The sequence below is a fragment of the Platalea leucorodia genome (assembly GCF_965183815.1).
Source record: "Platalea leucorodia genome assembly, chromosome: 2".
Classification (NCBI taxonomy): domain Eukaryota; kingdom Metazoa; phylum Chordata; class Aves; order Pelecaniformes; family Threskiornithidae; genus Platalea; species Platalea leucorodia.
Window position 1 is genome coordinate 83,068,154 of NC_138824.1, and position 19,464 is coordinate 83,087,617.

The following is a 19,464-nucleotide window of genomic DNA, read 5'->3' on the forward strand; positions in this document are numbered from 1 at the left end:
ATACATGACTCACATCAGACTCTGAAGGCTTTCATTCTCACACTTAGTGGAAGAATAACAGCCACTACGTTGGTTTTGACAGTGAGATTGGATAGACAAGAGCAAGAAGCTGCACAGATACTACAGGAATAAATATAACACTAAATGTAGGGGAAATCTCTGTGTGTGTCTATGGGTGGGTGGATGTGTACATGTGCATCTACAAACACATGTCAAGTGAGCTGTTCATGTATTACAACTTCTCAGGCTGGCCTAAGTGGATGTGGCAATAAACTGTGAGCAGTATCCATAATATCATGCACCATCTGCAAAAAGGTGTTTTTAATTTGCGCTGTCACATAGCAGCTAATGTTTGGTATCCTCAGTAGACAGTAAATGATGTCTTTGATTTTTTTCTTTGTTATAATAATTTTGGAGTAAACAACCATTTGTTCCTCTTTCTTTAAAGATAGTCACAGACTTATCGATAAAGGAGAAAGTTCTCAAGTGGCTCAGGCAAGTGCAGCTTGTGGACTGTATATAGGCACGACCGACCCAGATGCTTTCTGATACACAACCGGCACAGCTGGGCAAGGCTGGCAGGACCTGGAAAAAAAAAAAGGCAAGAACATGGACCCCCAACCCCACCACCAGTATAAGTCAGAAAGCAATAAACACCAGCAAGATTTGCAATTCAAATCAAGCACTAGACAATGACTTGCTGAAGTCAGGGAGAGCTAAATACATTATCATTTATATCTAACTTACGTTGTCAAAATTGGTTCAGCAATTTGAAAACTATGAGCACTAAAAATCTTTTTCTGCATGCATGGTTAGGCTTTTCTGCATCTTTTCTTGAGCAAATACTTAAAATACCACAAAGGTGTCTGTACTGGAGAGAGAGCACCAGGATGCATAGCCCTTGCTAAGGAAATAAGACAACTCCCAGCAGTGTTACGAGGATAAAGACAAGAGGGATTACAGGGAGCTGCAGAGGTGCTCAGGGCAGACCAGCCATAACAGGGTGGATATGGCAAACACAGTTAGTTGTTCATATATACAGAACATGCTTCTTCCAGCTGCTGCTGTCTCAGCAAGTACCTGTACAAGTAGTAACTGCAACTCAGCCTTTTTACATGTCCACACTGTCTCGGAATATTTAGGTATGATGTCAGTCAGTTTAGTCTATCAGTGTTCCCCAAAAACATTTCTTAATGTGTCATCCAATTTTAATTAAGCCTGACTGAAAGGAAAACATCTTGAAGATCGAAAGGCCCAAAAAGTTTTGTGCAAAAAGGCATCCAGCATAAAAAAAAAAAAAAAAAAGAATAAAAACAAGAGAGGCCTTTTTGCCCTTCCTTGCCCTGAGGGAAAGGTTGACACGTGATAAATTCTTCTTAAACACTGGAGTGTCCACTGGTAGGAAAGCTGTCAGAGGACTCATTGGGACAATGGGGAGGCCGGCTTGGGCAGTGGCTTGCACGGCTCTGCACACCATGGCGCTGCCCCGGTGGCTTCCCCATGGGGTGACGAGGCAGATGCCCCCAGCCCTGCACTGCAGATCAGGTGAGGGGCACACCAGGCACAAACCCACTGGAAATGAGGCTCCATTGCTTCTGCAATCTCATGCTTGCACATGCAAATGCAATTTGCTAGTGAATGTGTCCCTGCCTCCCCTTCACTTCCCTCTTGCTGGAGCTGCTCCAGCAAGAACCTTTACACCTGCTCAGAGGTGCTCAGTTTTCAAGCCCTGGATCAGCCCTGCCCCTCCGGTTTCTGGCCAAACAGTAATGATCACAGCAGTGTTTGGCAAACAATGGGTAGAGATGTGTGCTCAAAAGCCTGTCTTTATATCTTCCAGGCAAGCTTCATCATCTGTGTTTTTACTACAGGAAAATTTAGGAGCCTAAACAGGCTGATAATGCCTCTACTGAGAAGAAATTAATAGAAAAATACAGGATATATAGAAAAGAGCACTTCCACTACTGTCACTGGTAGTGAAGAAAGAAGCTACCATCTCCCAAAGCAGTTAGGAAAACAGAAACATTTTATATTTCACATCACTTAATAGCTAGGAAGAGGAGCAATTAAAGGGAGCCATCTAAGTAATCACAGCAGAAAAGTCAGGGGGTAGAAAGAAAACTTTTCAAGAGAAGTCCCTGGGGTGCTTATTTCAACAGAAGGGCCTCAGAAAACACAGAAGTAGGGGAAAAGAGCAGTTGCAGATGTTAGGTACAGCAAAGTGTCTGAAAGCAGGACTGAAGGGATAGGTGAGGAAACTGAGGAAACTTCATTTCTGAAAAATGAAGAGCCAGCAGGAGCTGGCTATAGTGCCTCTGACTGTAAGGGAGGAGAGGGTGACAAGCTGAAAGTGGAAATCAAAAAGAAGGTTCAGGTAGAGAAATTTATTTATATTGGAATATTTCTTTATCTACACAAAGTCTCAATCACACAGGGCAACTGGAGCAGGACGACTGCAATCACTGCCTTTGCTTATGCAGCCTGCCATCACTGAGCCCTGAACATCTCAGATACAGGGACAGAAGTCACAAGAGGTGAGAAGCATTCAAGCAAAAGTCCTCCCAGAAGGTTTTAGACATGATAAATTAAAGCTCTGCATGAAAAGCCATGGAGAAAGGGAGCAGGACAGAAGGATATTAAGCCAATGTTTCGTTTCCTCTATAAAACCCACTTGTGTGTGGAGGGCCACCACAAAGCTTATGCGTATCATTGACAATATTCATTTACCATCCAAGAGCTATTTTGCAGCTGGAAGCGGGCTCTCTGTGCACATCATGCTTTGCTCCTTGGTGGGGAGTGAGCTGTGCCTGGGAAGGCGGCAGGCTGCCCACCTGGGGAAGCACCATTCACCCTCCCTGCAAAGCCTCGGGGGGCACAGACCAACTAACAGGGTACCAGCGAGTTGGGAAACACAGAGCTTAGAGGAAGAGGGGGATGACGTAATTCAGCATGTCCATATCCCAGGGATATTGCTATTGGATGCATCAAGTTCTGGCTGCATGTGGCGCAGGTGAAAACAGCACAAGAAGATCTAGATTCATTTCTGCTCATAAATTTCTTCCAATAGACTGGAAAGATAATCAATCAGAAATATTGTAGAAAGGCTGAAAGTAATCTGCAAAGGGCACTGCTGGGTTTGCAGCCGCATGAGCCACACGGAAGAGCTGCGTGGCACGAAGCTGAATAGCCACCTGGCAAATAGCTCTGCTTTCTCCTGGTGACCAAGGGCACACACCCTCATGCTGCTTTTTCTGCATTGAGCAGGACATTGAGCCATGGTGCTAAGTTGAACACAAGATGGTGGTACTAAAATATTACCAATGAATAAACTCTCATAGCAGTTTTTAATCCTTAGAGTCCTGGTAGGTAAATAAGTATAATTTTCCTTCAGTAGCCAGGCAAAGAAAGCACAGAACAACTGACCAATTTACCCGCTAAAACCCTGACACTTGGTGGCAGATCTAGCAACAAACCAGAGATCTCTTACTCGTTTCTGTGTCATGTGCTACAGGCTTGAAATTAGTAGAAAAGCCAAAAGAGCTTATATAGAACATTACTTACAAAAGCAGTTAAGAAAATGTACTTAGGTAAAGGAAATAAATACTGTGCTACTTAAAAAAAGAGAAGAAAGGAAACCATTACCTTCCCGAAGCAGAAGCGCCTGCTCCACTTTGCTGTTGGGTACAGCAAGATCCAGAGCACATTTGAGTTCAGCATTTCTGCATTTCAGGTTGGCACCATAGTCTGTCAGCAAGACAACTATCTCCACGCTGGATTTCCTTGCTGCCGCGTGGAGGGGGGTGTCTAATCGCTTCCCCACGTTAACGTTGGCTCCTTGAGTGAACAAGAGCGCACGGTTAGATCCAGGAGGCAGCAGGAACTGTCCAAACCCGCATCACACAGGCTGGTTTCCACCAGTAGCCTCAATAAATGAAGGGGATGGATGGCACACAGGCCTCCCTCATTTCTCTCAATAGCAGCAGTGAAAAACTCAGCAGGTCAAATACCTGCTGCATAAATGCCCTCTGAGCCACCGAACCCTATCTGTGATGGACAGAACTGAGCAGCTTGACCTTCAACACAATAGGTGTTCAAAGCCTACCATATGCTCTGTAAATTTGTTAATAACATAAAATCTAACATGGATTATGTTAATTTAATTACCAGGGGAAAAAAGACCCTTTAGGTGTCTCATTGTAATAACTCTGGGAGCATAGCAAGCAAAATGCTTGCCCTGGGCTCTCCAGGCACAGCAGGGCCACACTTCGAGCAGGTGTAAGTCAGCTAACGTACACTGACAGCAAACATTATGCTAGCTCATAGGCTGTGCCTGGACCTGCAGTGATTATTCTTTTAAACAGCTTTACTGCTGTCTTCATCATCCACTGCAAAGCAGGTGAAGTTAATGCTTAGCATGGCAGTTTATCATAATCAAGAGTTGATTTTGGTCACTAATATTATCCAATGTTGTCTGTGCTTCCTGTTATCATTCTAGAAAACTAAAAGTATTTTATTTTCAAAATCAGACAGTCTCAGGGAGGTCGCTGTAATTAGGGCTTTTTCTGCTGAGGAAATCATAAACTCTTCATGAACGCAGGTGAAATTTTTAATAGCCTCAAACAAGTCTCACAGACTCAGGCTGCCCAAACACCTCTTGTGGAAATAACCCATGACGTTTGCAGTGGAGAGGCAGCCCGGAGAGACCAGCAGTGCTGGCTCACACCACCACAGCTCTCCCCCAGGCCCCTTTCCAGGTGTACCTAGCTCCAAAAGCTTTTTGACACAGTCTGTCCTCTGGTACGTGCAAGCCACATAGAGTGGGGTCCCGTGCTGCAGGTCTTCTTGGTCAATGTCAACCTCATGGGCCAGAAGGGTCTCCATGCACTCCCTGTGACCTGTGGAGAGAAGAAGAGCTGTCACTGAAGCGCTGTAGAGCAGAATACACACAGATACAACCAATGAAGCACAAGAGCTGGGAATAAGCCAAGCCTATTTATCCATACCTGCACAGACAAGTTTGGGGTGTTTTTTTAATATTTTAACATCAATAAAAGATGTATTCCTCAGTTATTATTAGCTTCACTCACAGCCTGAACGTTACCTCTCTTGACTGCTTCGTGAATGGGCGATGCAAGGTGGTTCCTGAGCTGCGGCTTGGCTCCAAATTCGAGCAGCATGTTGACACAGGCCACACTGCCACTGCAGCAGGCGTTAAACAGAGGAGTGATCCCATCGATGGTGACGGCGTTGACCTGGAACAGCAAGAGACACTCAGGATAATCCGATTTAAGCAGAACGCCCTTGCAGCGTGCCTCATGTGCATACCAGAAATGCACCAGAAAAAGACGCTTGTCTTGTTTAATTTCAGAATTGATTTTGTTAACAACTTTCAGAGTTATATGTTGTGGCACAACATATATAACATTCTCCTTTTAGGTCTGCCTTCTTTCCAGGAGAGCTAGTGCCATAAGGCAGCAACACTGCCTGCTATGAATGCTCCATCTAGAGTTGCTCAGAAAATGCAGATTTTAATTTTTTTTTATGTGGAGGACTTGAGTATCTTCTGCACCAACCCAAAGCCAGAATATGCTCAGATGAAAATGACTTTTCTTTTTAAATGAAAACATTTACTTCATGTTTAATATTTTCACCTGAAAACACATTTCCCGCAAAAGAAATTTTCACAGAAACACAGTCTTAATCCCAAACAGAAAGGGAGCTTGAAAGTTTGTGTTCATATGCATATGTGGGTATGTGTGTGTGTAACGGAGAAAGAATTTCCTTCCTCCACCTCCGATGTAAAGACCTGGCAAGAACCGCCATCCGTCATTCCCCACTGGGACAGCACAGTCCCTGGCTTGTGTTGTGCACAGAGCCGTAGCTGCTATGTTTAACTACGTAGCAAGCCCTCAGAGGCAATTTATTCAGCAAATCTGCATGTCTTTAATTCTGTGGCACACTAGAGAAGAGCAATGGATTATGCAAGCACGCGGCAATTTGTGCGATTTCCAAATCAGGGAGAAGACGAAAGAGACGGGAGAGAAAGGGCTGGAGAAGTCCTGGGCCACCGGGGAAGTTGGAGGACTTTGCTACCAGTGCAAGCACAGGAGCTGCATCGCAAAGGCATCGGAGCACCAGGGTAGAACTACCTTAGCCCACACAATTTAACTAGCAAGATATTTTGCCTCTAAAGTAGAGAAAGACAGTGATGTTTAAGAACCTATTGGTTTATTCTGGGTAATTCAGCAGTGAACCATCTGCAGTTGATACCTTCCTAGATATCATTTGTCCTTGTTCATTTGAACTATTGACTTGTTTACGATGCTGTATGAGTTAACTACTTTTTCCACAAGGTGCTTTTCCCACAATTACAAGCCAGTCCTTGCCGTTTCCAGCATTTCAGTCCTTGCAGTCTTCAGCAGGCTCCAACCGTGCAGCAGATTAGGCAGGTACACTGGAGGAGGCAGTCCCTGCTCCTTGGTACCTCCTCTGCTTGCTCATCTTCATGGAAAACCAGTGGGGGGAACAGACCTGGCTGGAAAATAATCGTGACAGGGCCAGGAGGTGGGCAAGCCAGCATGGTATGGGGAGATACCAGGTACCACAGCATGGGGGACATCTGTTTTCTCAGATTTTGGAGACCAAACGGCAGCTTGCTCTTGCTGAAATTGCAAGGCTCCAACTAAGACTCTGTTTCAACAGCATCCTCACTACAGATCCCAGCCTCTTCCTTGATCTTCCTCCCCTCCTGCTAATTGCTGAGCTACACTATCCCTCATCCTGCACAGATTCTAAAACAGCAAAAGTAAAGAAATATTTATGCTTTGGGGGTATCTGTATTTCAGACAGATTACATGCTGCAGCCAAGCAGCCCACCATTGCCCCCCCGCTTCTCCCCAGTCTCATCAGGCAGATGTGGCTGGAGGTGCTGGAGGCACTGGGAGTCTATCAGCATCATTTCACAACAGGACCAGTCATTCAGGCAAGCTGATAACCAAGGGTAAGGAAGGAGGTAAGTGAAGAATAAAAATTACTCCCTTGCTTTCCCCCTCTACTGGGCATTGGTTTAACTGGTAGAAGAGGAAAGAATGGTAAGGCAGCTGTTGTGGAGTAAATGGTTTGGTAAAAAAAGGAAATAAAGAAAAGCATAGCAATAAAGGAGAGCAGCAGAATGGCACATTTTCTCCCAGAAGTTAGACAACAGCCTGTTGACTTTATTTATGAACAGAGAGCAGGGGAAAAGCAAAAACCAAAAAACACTGGAGCTATATATTATACCAGGAACAGACTGATTTCTTAGGAAAGCAACAGGTAGTTCAGAGTTGATTTCTCTGACTTATAAAAAGGCAATATGTCAATTATATATCAAAACCAAGTAAAACTGAGCAGAAAGGGGTTTTCCTTTCATCTCTCTAGGGGACTGAAATTAGGCATACAGTTTAGGAAGTTAACAAATGTATTTTCTTCTACAGAGGATAGCTTGATTGCCTGTTACGGTGTTGCTCAGTTTCTTGCCATATAAATTGTACTTGAAAACCCAGCTGAATGAAATATACTCTTATATATTTCATCCATTCCTCTAGCTCCATTTTTAACATATATTCTACCTTATGTCCAACTGGGGGAAATGTTATTTTATTAGCAGATAAAATGTTTCATTGCTTTAAGCAAATCTATTTCTACTTACATGAGACTCCCAAACCATCCCACAGGAAACTGGAGGCAATTCCAGTGATCATTACAGGGGGGAAAAAAGGGATAAGTAATTTTCTTTGAGGTTATTTTCACCTAGCATCTCTCATTCCTTTTCCATCAATTGTGACTACATTTCACATACAGAGGGAAAAAAAACCCAGAATAACAGGGTGACCCAAGCAACCACCAGGGGAAGGCAAATCCATTACCCATGGAAACAAAGCACTGTTTTATTTTTCCCTGTTTCTGCCAGGGATGCTCCTGTCCATCCGCAGCCTGGCCATGCCCCACGGGCAGCCCGTCCAACATCCCCGCTGATGCAGGGAGCATCCGTGCCCCAGGCACCCGTGTCCCCGCTGGTGTCCCCAGGACTCACCTGAGCGCCGTTCTCCAGCAGCACCTTTGCACAGGCGACGTGGCCGCCCAGGCAGGCCTCATGGAGAGCCGACACACGGTCCGTTGTCACGAGGTTCACGTTGAAACCCTGCAATGCAGGGTGGGGGGCATGAGGGGAAAGCCCTGCCCAAACCACGCGGCTCCCCCAGGGCCGGCTCGGGTGCAAACGGAGGTTGGACTGTGGCAGGGGAGAGCCATGTCCCTGGGTGCATGTCCAGGGAAGGTGCATGTGTTGGATTAATGCTGTTCAGTGCTTCAGTGCTCGTCCCCAAAGACGGCAGCTGGTGATAGGGTTAAAGGGGAAGCAAGGACAAGCTATGCCTTCTATTTCTAGTTCTTTACAATGCACGGTCAATCACAGGAAAGACATTGCATTTCCTTAACTTATAAGGGTGGCATTACCTTCCCTATTAAGTTCAGCACCAGGAGCTACAGCTGGTGGGATTCACCTCCTGGAACGGGGAGGCCTCTGGCACAGGTATCAGCAGCTTGGCTGGAGCCCTCAGCTCCTTCAGTGAGGAGAAACAGACTCCTCTAGGATATGATTCATCCCATGCTAAACCCGCTATTTCTAGTAGGTCAGATGAATTGCATCCCAAAAATACTTCCACTGACTATATGGGGTGCCCAGCGTGTTTCACTCAGAGGTAGTAAGTACCTGGTAAACCCATAAGATAGATGAGACGAATTCCACCCACAAATCAGTTCCTCTTATTTGACCACCCAGGAAATGTTTTACAGTGGAAGAAAGAACTGTGATTTACAAATGCCTTATTACAGGTATTTCCCTAAATGACAGTTCTTACAGCTATTCCTGCACAATCAGAAACCAGACATATTCACAAAGGAGAAAGCAATTGTCATATGTGTTTTCCCCAGAATGCAGCTAAATCTCCTGGTAATTAAGATTTTACAGCCATGTGTGAGAACAGGCCTGGAAGCAGCTCCATTTTCCACATGATGTCTTATATTTTGTAACACAGTTGGTCTCTACCTGATGTGCTATAAACCAGGCAGCTCACAAGATGGCAGCAATGCACTTTTTGGTACACAGCAGAAAATGCGATGGACAGAAGTAAGTATCTGTGAGCAATGTAGCACTGTAAAAGAGTCACCAGTCCTGATGCAATGAGCGTTAAAAGCAATCACTGTAATCACTTTAAGCTAGAAATTGTATGATAGAAAAACAATTGTTTCTCAGTCATGTGAAAGCATTATTAATGTAAAAGCTGTCACTAAGAATTTCCTGTACGTTACATCAGTGCCAGGGGAACAGATAAAACCTTGAAAAAATGTTGACATTATTCCATTTTGTAACTGTATAGATGTTTCATGCTTAATGATTAGCATATTCCTTCAAGAGGAACGTCTTCTAGGGACTCCTGATAAGGAGATCTATTCTCAATCATTATTCAGATATATATATATTTAACAAATGAAACTCAGTCATTGCAAGCGAAAGAGTAAGTACTGATATCTTGGGCAAAACAGCAATCCCTTCCATTACGGAATGGAGAATGACTTATAGATCTTACTATAGCTGTTTGACAAACATCTCTCATGTTAAACCTTGTTTTCAATGTATGTGAAAAATCAAACTCTTCTTTCAGTGCTGGAACAGGCAGCATTGGAGAGTTCTTGAGCTATTTTAAAACTCCAGCTCTCCATCGTCCCCTTATGTCCAGGCATCCCCTGGGGAGCAGAAGCCTCACTGGCTTTCTTGACAGCTATGGTCCTACGGCAGAGACTTCTGAGTGTCCCACATATACCCTAAGGTATAGCTTCATATTTAATTTTAGGCTAGTAGTGTAACTGTATTAGAAGCAATGAGCAATGATTATGCTGCTCCATGAACAGCTTTGTCCCTACATTTATCAAGCTGTGGTGAATCAGCTCCAGTTCAGTCTCTACAGACATTGCTGCCTTGATCTCTTCTCATCAGCAAGGACCCTCATCCTTCACTCCCAAAATTAAATGTCTTCAGGAGAAGAAGAAAGGGTGGATTAACTAAATGATGTATAACCACAACACCGGGTGCTTATACAGTGTATAACCATAACCAGTGTACAAGTGGGGCATCTAGTGTATAACCACAATACCAGGTGCCCCACTAATAAGACAGTGTAGGGTCAGCATAAATAGAGATAGAGGCGGTCAGAAAACCAACAAAGCCCTGAATGAATAAGCTGTCTTCCTTATTATCCCTAACCTCCATCACTTCCTTGTCCATGAAAATAATTTGATATCAGCAGGTGAAGGAAAGAAGGATCAGAAATGGGAGGGGGAATACTGGCCGTAAACAGCAACCTCTTTTAGCTGCAGCCACGCCTCGATAGATGTCTGGAGTGGAGGCTTTCACACCGGCAGCTCCACTCCTTGAGGACGTTGTCCATTTGAGCTGTGGTCTCACTGGTAAAAGTTATTTACCTTGTATATAAAAAGTCTGATGGCCAAGTCACAGAGCTTGCACTCAGGGAATTAATTTCCCTGCAGTTGTCCTGATTGGGGGGCGGGGGGGGCAGTTGCTCATTCGTGCCAGGTGAGGGCATTGAGTTTAAGCAAAGGTGGTAAGGAAGATGGTTGGCAAAGCACGAAGAACCATAACCTGTCCCTTTGCAGCTGCCCACTTTCATATCCAGCTTCTTGTCCTTTCTAGTATATTCTTTCCTCCTTTCTCCCTTTTGCCTGAAAGCTTGGTTTCATTTGGAGCAGAGGGTTTCAGGCTGGCAGTTCTCTCTTTGGGAAGACCATGCTTGCTGTTTTATAAAGTAAGATATACTTCTACAGCTTTCTACCAATTTTTTTTAAATAGTTGATATATATATTGTCCCTAATCTCAAGCCCAGTTTGCATGGTTTATCATTGAGAAAAAACCCAAGAATCATTGCTTATCATACAGCAAGCTACAAGCTATAACAATCTTTGTCCTAGGCTTGTCCCCAGCATCCTAATTAAGCAAACTAATACATGCCCAAAGGTGTGCATGTGGATATATTATTTATACAACTGTATTTCTTATGCCCTGCTGCAGTCTATTACCAGCTCACCAACTCACAGATGCAATTCAATAGAAACTACGCTGCTTCCCAACCTTTTCTTTACCTGTGGGCTTTTACCTGTGCAATCAAGGTTTTCAAAGACAGGAGGCGTCCTTGGAAGGCAGCATCATGAAGAGGGGATCTGTCTGCCCAGCCGCCTGAAACAGCAAATGCATAAAAGTTAATTCAGGTAAGCAGCAAAAGCAGATCCTGGGAGGACAGGGAAAAAACAGCTGCGTGTAAATGCAGATCAGGACTGAAATCAGTGTGGGGTCAGTGGTAAAACTGTTTGATAAATTGATTTCAGCAGAGCAGCTGAGGGCTCAGCACTCCCGAAAAAGCTGGCCGCTCGCTAAGGGACCTAAACAAAAGCTTCTTGGCAGAACTTTCAAAACCAGCTAAAAACATGCTTCAGCAAAGACCATGAGTTTAGTGCTGCTGGGACTCACCCGGGGACTTCAGAGCCCTGCAATTCTCCTATTCAAAACCATATCAGCCTCCATCTTTCCTAGGGAGATTTTGTCACAAATCATATTCCAGCTTCTCTTGCACTTCATTAAGAGACTCATAGCAGGGAGACGCGGGGATGACATGTCCATCAAATGAATTCTGGCATGTCCCTGGCAGTTTTATTTCTCGAACCGACAATTTCATAAATAATATCCTCTAGCTCGGACTACCAGATAACAGGTTTCATCCTCCTCCTCACTGGAAGGTTTCAGAAAAGGCATGGAAAAATAAATTCTGCCTGAGGCTTTACTTTTCTTCCTTAAACATTTTGAGTTGTTGAACTGTTCAGACTTCTTCATATAGCCTAGCTTGCCCTTTTTCTTATCTTAATCTATTCATGTGCCAAGAAAAAAAATTCCTTAGCCTAGCTACTACCTACAGGCATAGTCAGTCAGCCCAGGTTAAATCCCTGCAACTCAAGTAGAGTGCAAATTTACTTGTCCTAAATTAAAATTTTTAACCATACTGCGACACAGTGTGTAGTAAGCATTTCTCCAAAGGCCAGCTGCCTTTACAGTGCCACAGGACAAAAGCAATACCAGTGTTTGCATTCATGCTCTGTTGTACAGCAACCCCCTGAGCACTGTATTTGAAATCCTTGTCCTGTTTAATTTTTTCAGCTACACCGCACACCAGAGAGAATGGAAAGGGTGATTTATCTCCATTTCAGGTGTTTATCCAAGGCAGGGAGAAATCAATGAGAGGCACAGACACATCCCCTGGGACTTGAGGCCAAGGACACAGCAGAGGTTTCAGCCTTGGCCAAGGGAGTCTCCTTTTGTTACCCGAGAACTGCAATGCACTTTACCTCATGGGGTTACGGTTTTAACTATAGTTATTACTTTTATTTCCATTTATTTAAGGAGCTGTTCCTGGGATCCTAAGGCAGGAAGGTGGCGTGGAAAGACCAGCCGGCACGATATACGACCAGGCTCCTAAGGACCAAGTAGGGTGCCCCAGGCAAAATGATGGAAACGGGAACCAGGTACGGACTGAGAAACATTTTCCTGAAAACATCCAAAAAACCCCACATGCCTCATCATGCTGGTGACTGAAATAGGCAGGCTCAGTTCAGAAAGTCAGAAGACATTGCAAGTGACAAAACCCAGGACCCTTATACAACAGGAAGATTCAGAAGTAACTCAGACTACAGAGCTATAGTGCCTTATTTAACCTTTTATGCATATAGTATAGCATGTGCAAGTGCATGTCGCACGCATTCACAATGCGTGTGTATGCACACACATGCCTCACCATGAAAACACATGCTGCTGCATACTTCCATGCTAGCCACAGCAACCTACCTCCCTGAAACGTGTGGCAAATATAGTTCCCATACGGGGCACATCTTCCCTTCACAGCTGTGAGTGACATGTCTGAAAACACTGTGTCTTTTTAAATGTCTACAGATAAATTAAGCAGCCCTGTTGCTGCTGCAGCGCTACTTCACTGCAAAGAGAAAAGGCTGTGAAGCTCCACCTGTAATACAATATAGTGCCCCAGCAACAGTGTCACATGATCTTATGTTTTGTAAGATTATCCTTAGTGGCTTTTTGCAAATGGCAACTTGCAGATAAAAATATGTTGCGGTCTGCTAAACTTCAAGGCACTTCGAGAAGAATTTGCATGAAGGAAAAACTGCTGTTTGCCACATGTCTGACTACAATTGCATGAAGACACTTGGGAAAAAATGACAATAGTAAATGATTGGAATTGTATTCTGGAGAATAACAAATAAATTAATAACCCAGACATGCCTGTATATAAAGGCTTTGTAAAAAGTGCTTTGCTGCAGTATTTCTCTTGGCCAGATCAGTCTCTCTGCTTTGGGTGGCCACCTTGCACCATCCATGTTCTGCTCACGTTCACATGCCTGTTCATGGCAGCACTATTCATCATGAAGCAAGTGCCCAACAAATGAGTCACATAAAAATCTGTGATGTCACAACGCTGATAATCTTCAAATGGGAAAATATGTCCTCATTAGTAGTAAATTTAAAATACTGTGTCATTTTAATTAGTGGAATTACCAGGCGTGCAAACATGTGTCTACTCATTATTATGGCAGTGATGTGAAGGAGTAAAATCACTTGGGAAAAAAAAAACCAAAATCAATGACCTACTAAATAGCCTACTAAATACAATATATTCCCATGCCATATATTTCTCAGAATAATTTTAGCTGTATTCATTTTTATAATCTGATTTAACAAAACAGAGGTTCTTGGCTTGGATTCATAAAGTCATTAGTTATATCCTCCTAGTATCTCCTTTCAGAAAATCAACATGCTAAAACTTTTCCCTAAATATTCTCTGGCAGTAAAGCTAGCTATTTAGTTAAACCATCCGTAACCCCCACTAAAGAATGCCTTGCTTCCAAGAACGATCTTTTTATTTACCATAGTGCCTTGAGCAAATGTTGTCCTCATTCTAGCTGGGTAATTGTTGGAGTCTCATATTTTGCACACCTAAATCATGCCAACACATACTGACACTGTAAAGACCCCAGAAATGGGAGGCACTTCAGGTTAAAACATTCACCCGTGCATTTAGCAAGATTCCTCATTTCATGGCAACTCAATGATTTAAATCCTCAAGTTACAAAAATGTAGCAAATATACATGTAAATGTTAGAGTGTCCATATTTTTACTTTACCTGGGACTATTCCATAGATCTCTTCTGCTATCCTGGCAGCCTCTTTTCTGTTGCCTTTAACAATATAGAAATGGGTCAGCAAAGCCAAGGAAATCTTAATTAAAAGCTTGAAGCAAAACAAAGCAAAAATGGCAAAATAAATGTTAGTGAAAGCATGGAGTATAGAACTGCCCTCCATTTTGGTTTGCTCTTTGAATAGTTTCTCAGGTCGGCTAAGTTGCACCGGGCTATTCTTGGTATCATATATCATCTATTTTAAACCCTCCAGAACCTGCTGTTCCTCAGTTACCAAAAATACATTCTGGTTTTATTTGGTATGGGCTATTTGATACTAAATAACAATACCAAGGATAAGATAGTTTGAACATCCCGTGCCATACAGGAAACAAACAGAAAATCCTTTCCAAACCCACATGAATTGGAATACATTTTCAGATAGATGGTCTCCATAGCACCTGAAAACCTATACATCCACATTATATTTATTCTTTAATGTGGCAGTTCCATTTACAAAGGCTGCATAGGTAAAGTTGCAGAAATTGTTCAGAGATACTGCAAAAAGAATAATTTTCTGTCTTTCCCGTCTTAGTAACAGGCCTTGCTGGTGCTCAGATACAGAACAAAGGCAAGCATATCAAAGAAAAGCATTAGCATGAAAGAATCTGAAATAAACCCACATATTTTCAAAGCTAGGGCTAAGAAGTCAAAGTTATTCTAGGAGGGGAAAAAATACATTGAAAATGTGTAATCAGAAACACATGATAACATACTGGTATTTTCCATCACTCAGTGATAAAGAATGGTGTCCATTAACATCTCTTGCAAACAGCAACTTACTATTTTGAAAGAATGGAAGTATTTTTACATTATCCATCATTGATTCAAAGGTGTAATATTTGAAAGTGAAGAAGATGTACCCTTTCTTTAACTGCCTTTTTTTGTTTCTGAAGGCACATAGCTTCCATAGAGAACAGAGTATTTTTTCTGCATGTAATTAATTGACTCTATGTAGAATACCCCATCTCCTTTTCATTTAAACTTTTCTTGATTCCTGTTTTCCTATATGACCAAGTTCTCTTACCCTTCAATTAACACACCCATCAAGGGAAAGAGCAGGATGACTCTCCTCTCTTAGAGATCCCAAGGAGATGGTGGATATGCAGAAGGAAATTTTACAGCAAATTATTTCCCTGGACATTTTAGATGCAATTTGTTTTGTTTCTCAGCAATACAGCTGGCTTAGTACCTTGCTGTCTTCAGCACTCGGCCCTCCCAGGTGCCCTAGAACGCTATGTAAAATACATGTAGACAGACTGAAAAAAACACCCCAAGTTATTTTTTCATTCTTCAAGTGAACCAATTTCTCTAAAATTCTGCATTAAACCAAGATATTACATTTTTACCAATAACTTAACACCTTACATAAATATTACGTACACCTTTCCTTCCACAGTAATATAATATGCCTGTAGAAACCGTAACACCTATGAATCCAGAAGAGGAAAATTGCCTATTTTTAGTCACTTTAACACTGTTTGCCACAGGACAAGACAGCTGAAGACACGGATTACACGGCAAGAAAAGTTCAGTTAAGGAATCGGAGAAGAACAGTTAAGTTTGCTCAACTGGGAAACAAAAAGGAGAGCTTAGCAAACAAAGGAGGACCAAAAAAAGCGATGATCAGTTAGCCCTAGAAAAATGTGAGATACTGAAAACACTCCTCCTGAAGCCAGAGGAATAGCAAAAGGTGTAAAGAACAGAATGTAGGATGCAGAGAAAAAGAACAAACAGAAAAAGAAAAAAAGGATCATTACAAAGAAAAGGTCAGCCTAAATGATGGAGAAATCTTTCTCATGTAGGATCTACAAAACTAGCACTCAGTAGGACGTAAGCAAGAAGGAACAGCACCTTTTAAGAGAAAGACCAGAAAACAGACTTTTGGTTGCAAGGGAAGTCCATTGATCTTCTTTCACAGTCAGCCTGCCAGATAACAGGTAGAACTGTGCAAGTCCAGAACCCACAGAAAAAATACAAGAAACTGGAGATCAGTTGATTTCCACTGAAATTCTCTTATCCCTAAAGGACAGTGGAATTCCAATAATACTGAAGAGCTCTCCAGGTGGTCTAAAAAAACATGAGGAAGTTTGACCACTTGGAAGCCGTCACAGGAACGTGATTCTTCCAGAAGGACAAGCTCCATTTGTGTAGTAGCAAAATCACCCTCCTGGCTTCAGAACAAGACAACTAAAGATTTTTAGTTAAATGATGGAGTCATTTGAGAAAAACTCAAGTAATCTCTTAATCTGCTTTTAGTGTACAAGAATACTAGGAAAATTACTGCGGTGGATTAAAAAAAATCATCAGTGGGAAGATGGCTGAACAGCATGGTGGGAAGTATTAATATGGTGAAGGTGGTAGGTAAGCTGTAGCAAAGGTCTGGTGTGATCACTCGGAAAAGTCTGGTATTTCTGAAAATAAAGAAAGGTGAGCAACAAAACATACGCATGAGAACAGATATAACACAACGGAAGAGCAATGACAACGCAGAAACAGGAATCTCATCTTTCCTCCCTCGCTGTTTTGGGCAGCATCGTTGTGAGCTGAATGAGATGGATTATGCAACTCCATCGATAGAGTGGAGCGAACAAGTCAGCCCTCTGTAGAAAAAACATGCCTTACTGAGAACTTCTGCAGGGTGCCCAGACTACTCCATGAATCACTCCAGCTTTCAGCTAGGTAATTACTAAATTGTCAAATCAAAATATCCAGAAAATATATTAATCCTTCAATAAAATAGTCATGAGATGGTGAATGAATAGAAATAGTTTAGCTAGATCCTCCAAAGAACTGGAAAGCTAACGTTTATGTATCCTTAGTTTACAAACATGCAAGGAATAAGCACAAAAGAAAAGGCCGTCCAGCTTAGAAGACAACTCATTTTCACTACGGTTCACCTTAACTTTAGCCAGAGGTGAGAAATGTCAGATGTGACCTGAAGAATTTGGCAAAGAAATAAAGATTAGAGGGATCCTCTTCTCAAAGAAATTAGAAGAGGTATTGGTCTATTCTTACGCTAGACACTCTGCATTACAGCAGTGTGTTTCTAATGTGTATAGTCAAGAGTGAGCATCCAACATATTCAATCAAAGTAAGACAACTGGGGAAGAAAAGGAGAGAGAAACCCTTTATCTTGAAGGGAAGAGATCAGAACAAAGACATACGGAGAGCCTAGCAATTTCTTTTCTATCAGTTTGATCTAATAAATGACACTACTTCCCCTACGAGCCTTGCCTCGTTTGCATCCTTAGGTCAGCACACTTAAAACACTCCTGCTTTTAAAAAGGGGTGTGTACAGCGACTCACTGCTTGCTCTCACACAAGCAGCCGTGGATTCACCTCACCCATCCGCCGCCCATCCCATCGCACCAGCTAAGGGCTGGCTACCTGAACCCCTGCTGCTGCCTGGGCTGGAAGACGGCAAATTCCAGCAGGGGACTGATTTCCCCCCGCCTGCCTCCAACGCCTGCGCTAGCAGGGGACGGCTCCTTCTCCAGAGGCATGCCATCAGTCCCTCCCGATTCAACAACCAGCTTAAAGAACTAGCGTCTGCTAGACAGCCAGCTCGTGCACGGTTACAGTCCAGCGAACCCCCCCCAAATATCACCTCCAGAATTATGCCAGTGTTGAAGCAAGTCAGAATCTGAAAACAATCCGATCTACTTGTTTACAGAAAAATGCGTAATTTCAGTACAAAGGTAAATTCAGGTGTATAACCGCACCTTGCCTTTAGTTTTCTTCCCTTAACAAAAAATACCCACCTTCTATCCGAGTATGTCAATGCTGAAGCAATTAGGAAAAACTGTGGAAGTCAATGTGCCACTGAGTGTCATAGAAGATGTACAGCAAATATGCTGAGAATAGTTTAATGATAGTAAATCAAACATTTAAAATATTTAAATATTTTTTTAATTTAAAAAAAAGATGGTAAAACATTTTCTTTTGAGATTGCTTGTTCTTGTATCTATTTACATGAAGTCTGTATTTTACTGGATCAAAAAGATGCAATTCTACAATTATGTGCTTATAAGCCTAAGCATATGTGAAAAAAAGGACTAGTGAAGAGAAATAAATATCAAAAGGGGAAAAATAAGTTTATTTTAAAAAGATGCAGAAAAACTGGACCACAAAAATAAGTACATTACAGTGTAGTTACAGTCTTACAGATCTACCCACATCCCCTAGAACACAATCTGAAAGATGAATCTTACATTCGTACTTGATACTTGTTCAGGTTTAACACACAATTTTCCGTTACCAACACGCTGTCTATACCTTAATTCACAGTGTCTGCATATAATGTATTGGAAACACAATTTCTCCTTGCGCCTGTGGGATGGGGCTTCATTGCAGATCAATGGTCCCTTCTATGCAAGGGGGGACACACACCTTCTGAACAGAAGGGTTTGGGGCGTTCCCTCCTCCCCCACGCAGGAGGCTCTGCTCTGTGCAAGACATAACTCAGTTGGTATCACTCTCTCTTTGGTAACATTTCCTTAGTATTTCACAACGATCAAATGTCACCTACAAGCACAGCCGAAACATTTTAGATTTCTTAAATAGTTATTTTATACATTTCTAAACACATATTCCTAAAATACACCCATTATCTCTCTTCGGTTTTTTATTATTGTGATTACTTTATTTAAACTTTTCCATTCCACCCACTGATGCTTTTTAAAACCGTGAATGACTCAGTGACATCATCCCTTACTCCACTGCACGAGGCTGATGAGTGAATCAGTCCCACAAAGAGTTATGCGCGATACAAGCTTCATTACTTGAGAAACAGCATATTTGCAGTTAAACCAGTTATGGATTAAATTTTTGTGGCAGCTTGTGCAGAATGTTTTTTAATCATTATCTTTCTCATAGGAAGCCCAACCGTCAGTGATGGGAAGCAGCAATATGGAGTCTATTTTTGTACTTTCTAATTGTATATTCCCACATGTTAATACAACATATCCATTCTTTAGAGAAAGGTAAATAAACTTTTAGATAAACTGTAAATCTGTCTTGTAAACAAGACTATAACAAGGTTTTGTTATGGTATTCATAAGTACACAATGTTTCACAAAAGAAAAGTGAGAAGTATTTTGAATAGATTCTCAC

At 42.3% G+C, this 19,464-nt stretch overlaps 1 protein-coding gene across 1 annotated transcript; it reads right to left on the reverse strand.

Moving 5' to 3' along the window:
• Window positions 1-460: 460 nt before the first annotated feature.
• Window positions 461-14,473, reverse strand: ASB11 (ankyrin repeat and SOCS box containing 11; the record flags this gene model as incomplete). The annotated part of the gene is made up of 7 exons (XM_082337628.1): window positions 461-585; window positions 3,643-3,834; window positions 4,761-4,895; window positions 5,102-5,252; window positions 8,072-8,179; window positions 11,208-11,287; window positions 14,296-14,473. The coding sequence occupies 7 exons, from the start codon at window positions 14,471-14,473 to the stop codon at window positions 461-463; spliced, it is 969 nt and encodes a 322-aa protein (XP_082193754.1).
• Window positions 14,474-19,464: the final 4,991 nt, after the last annotated feature.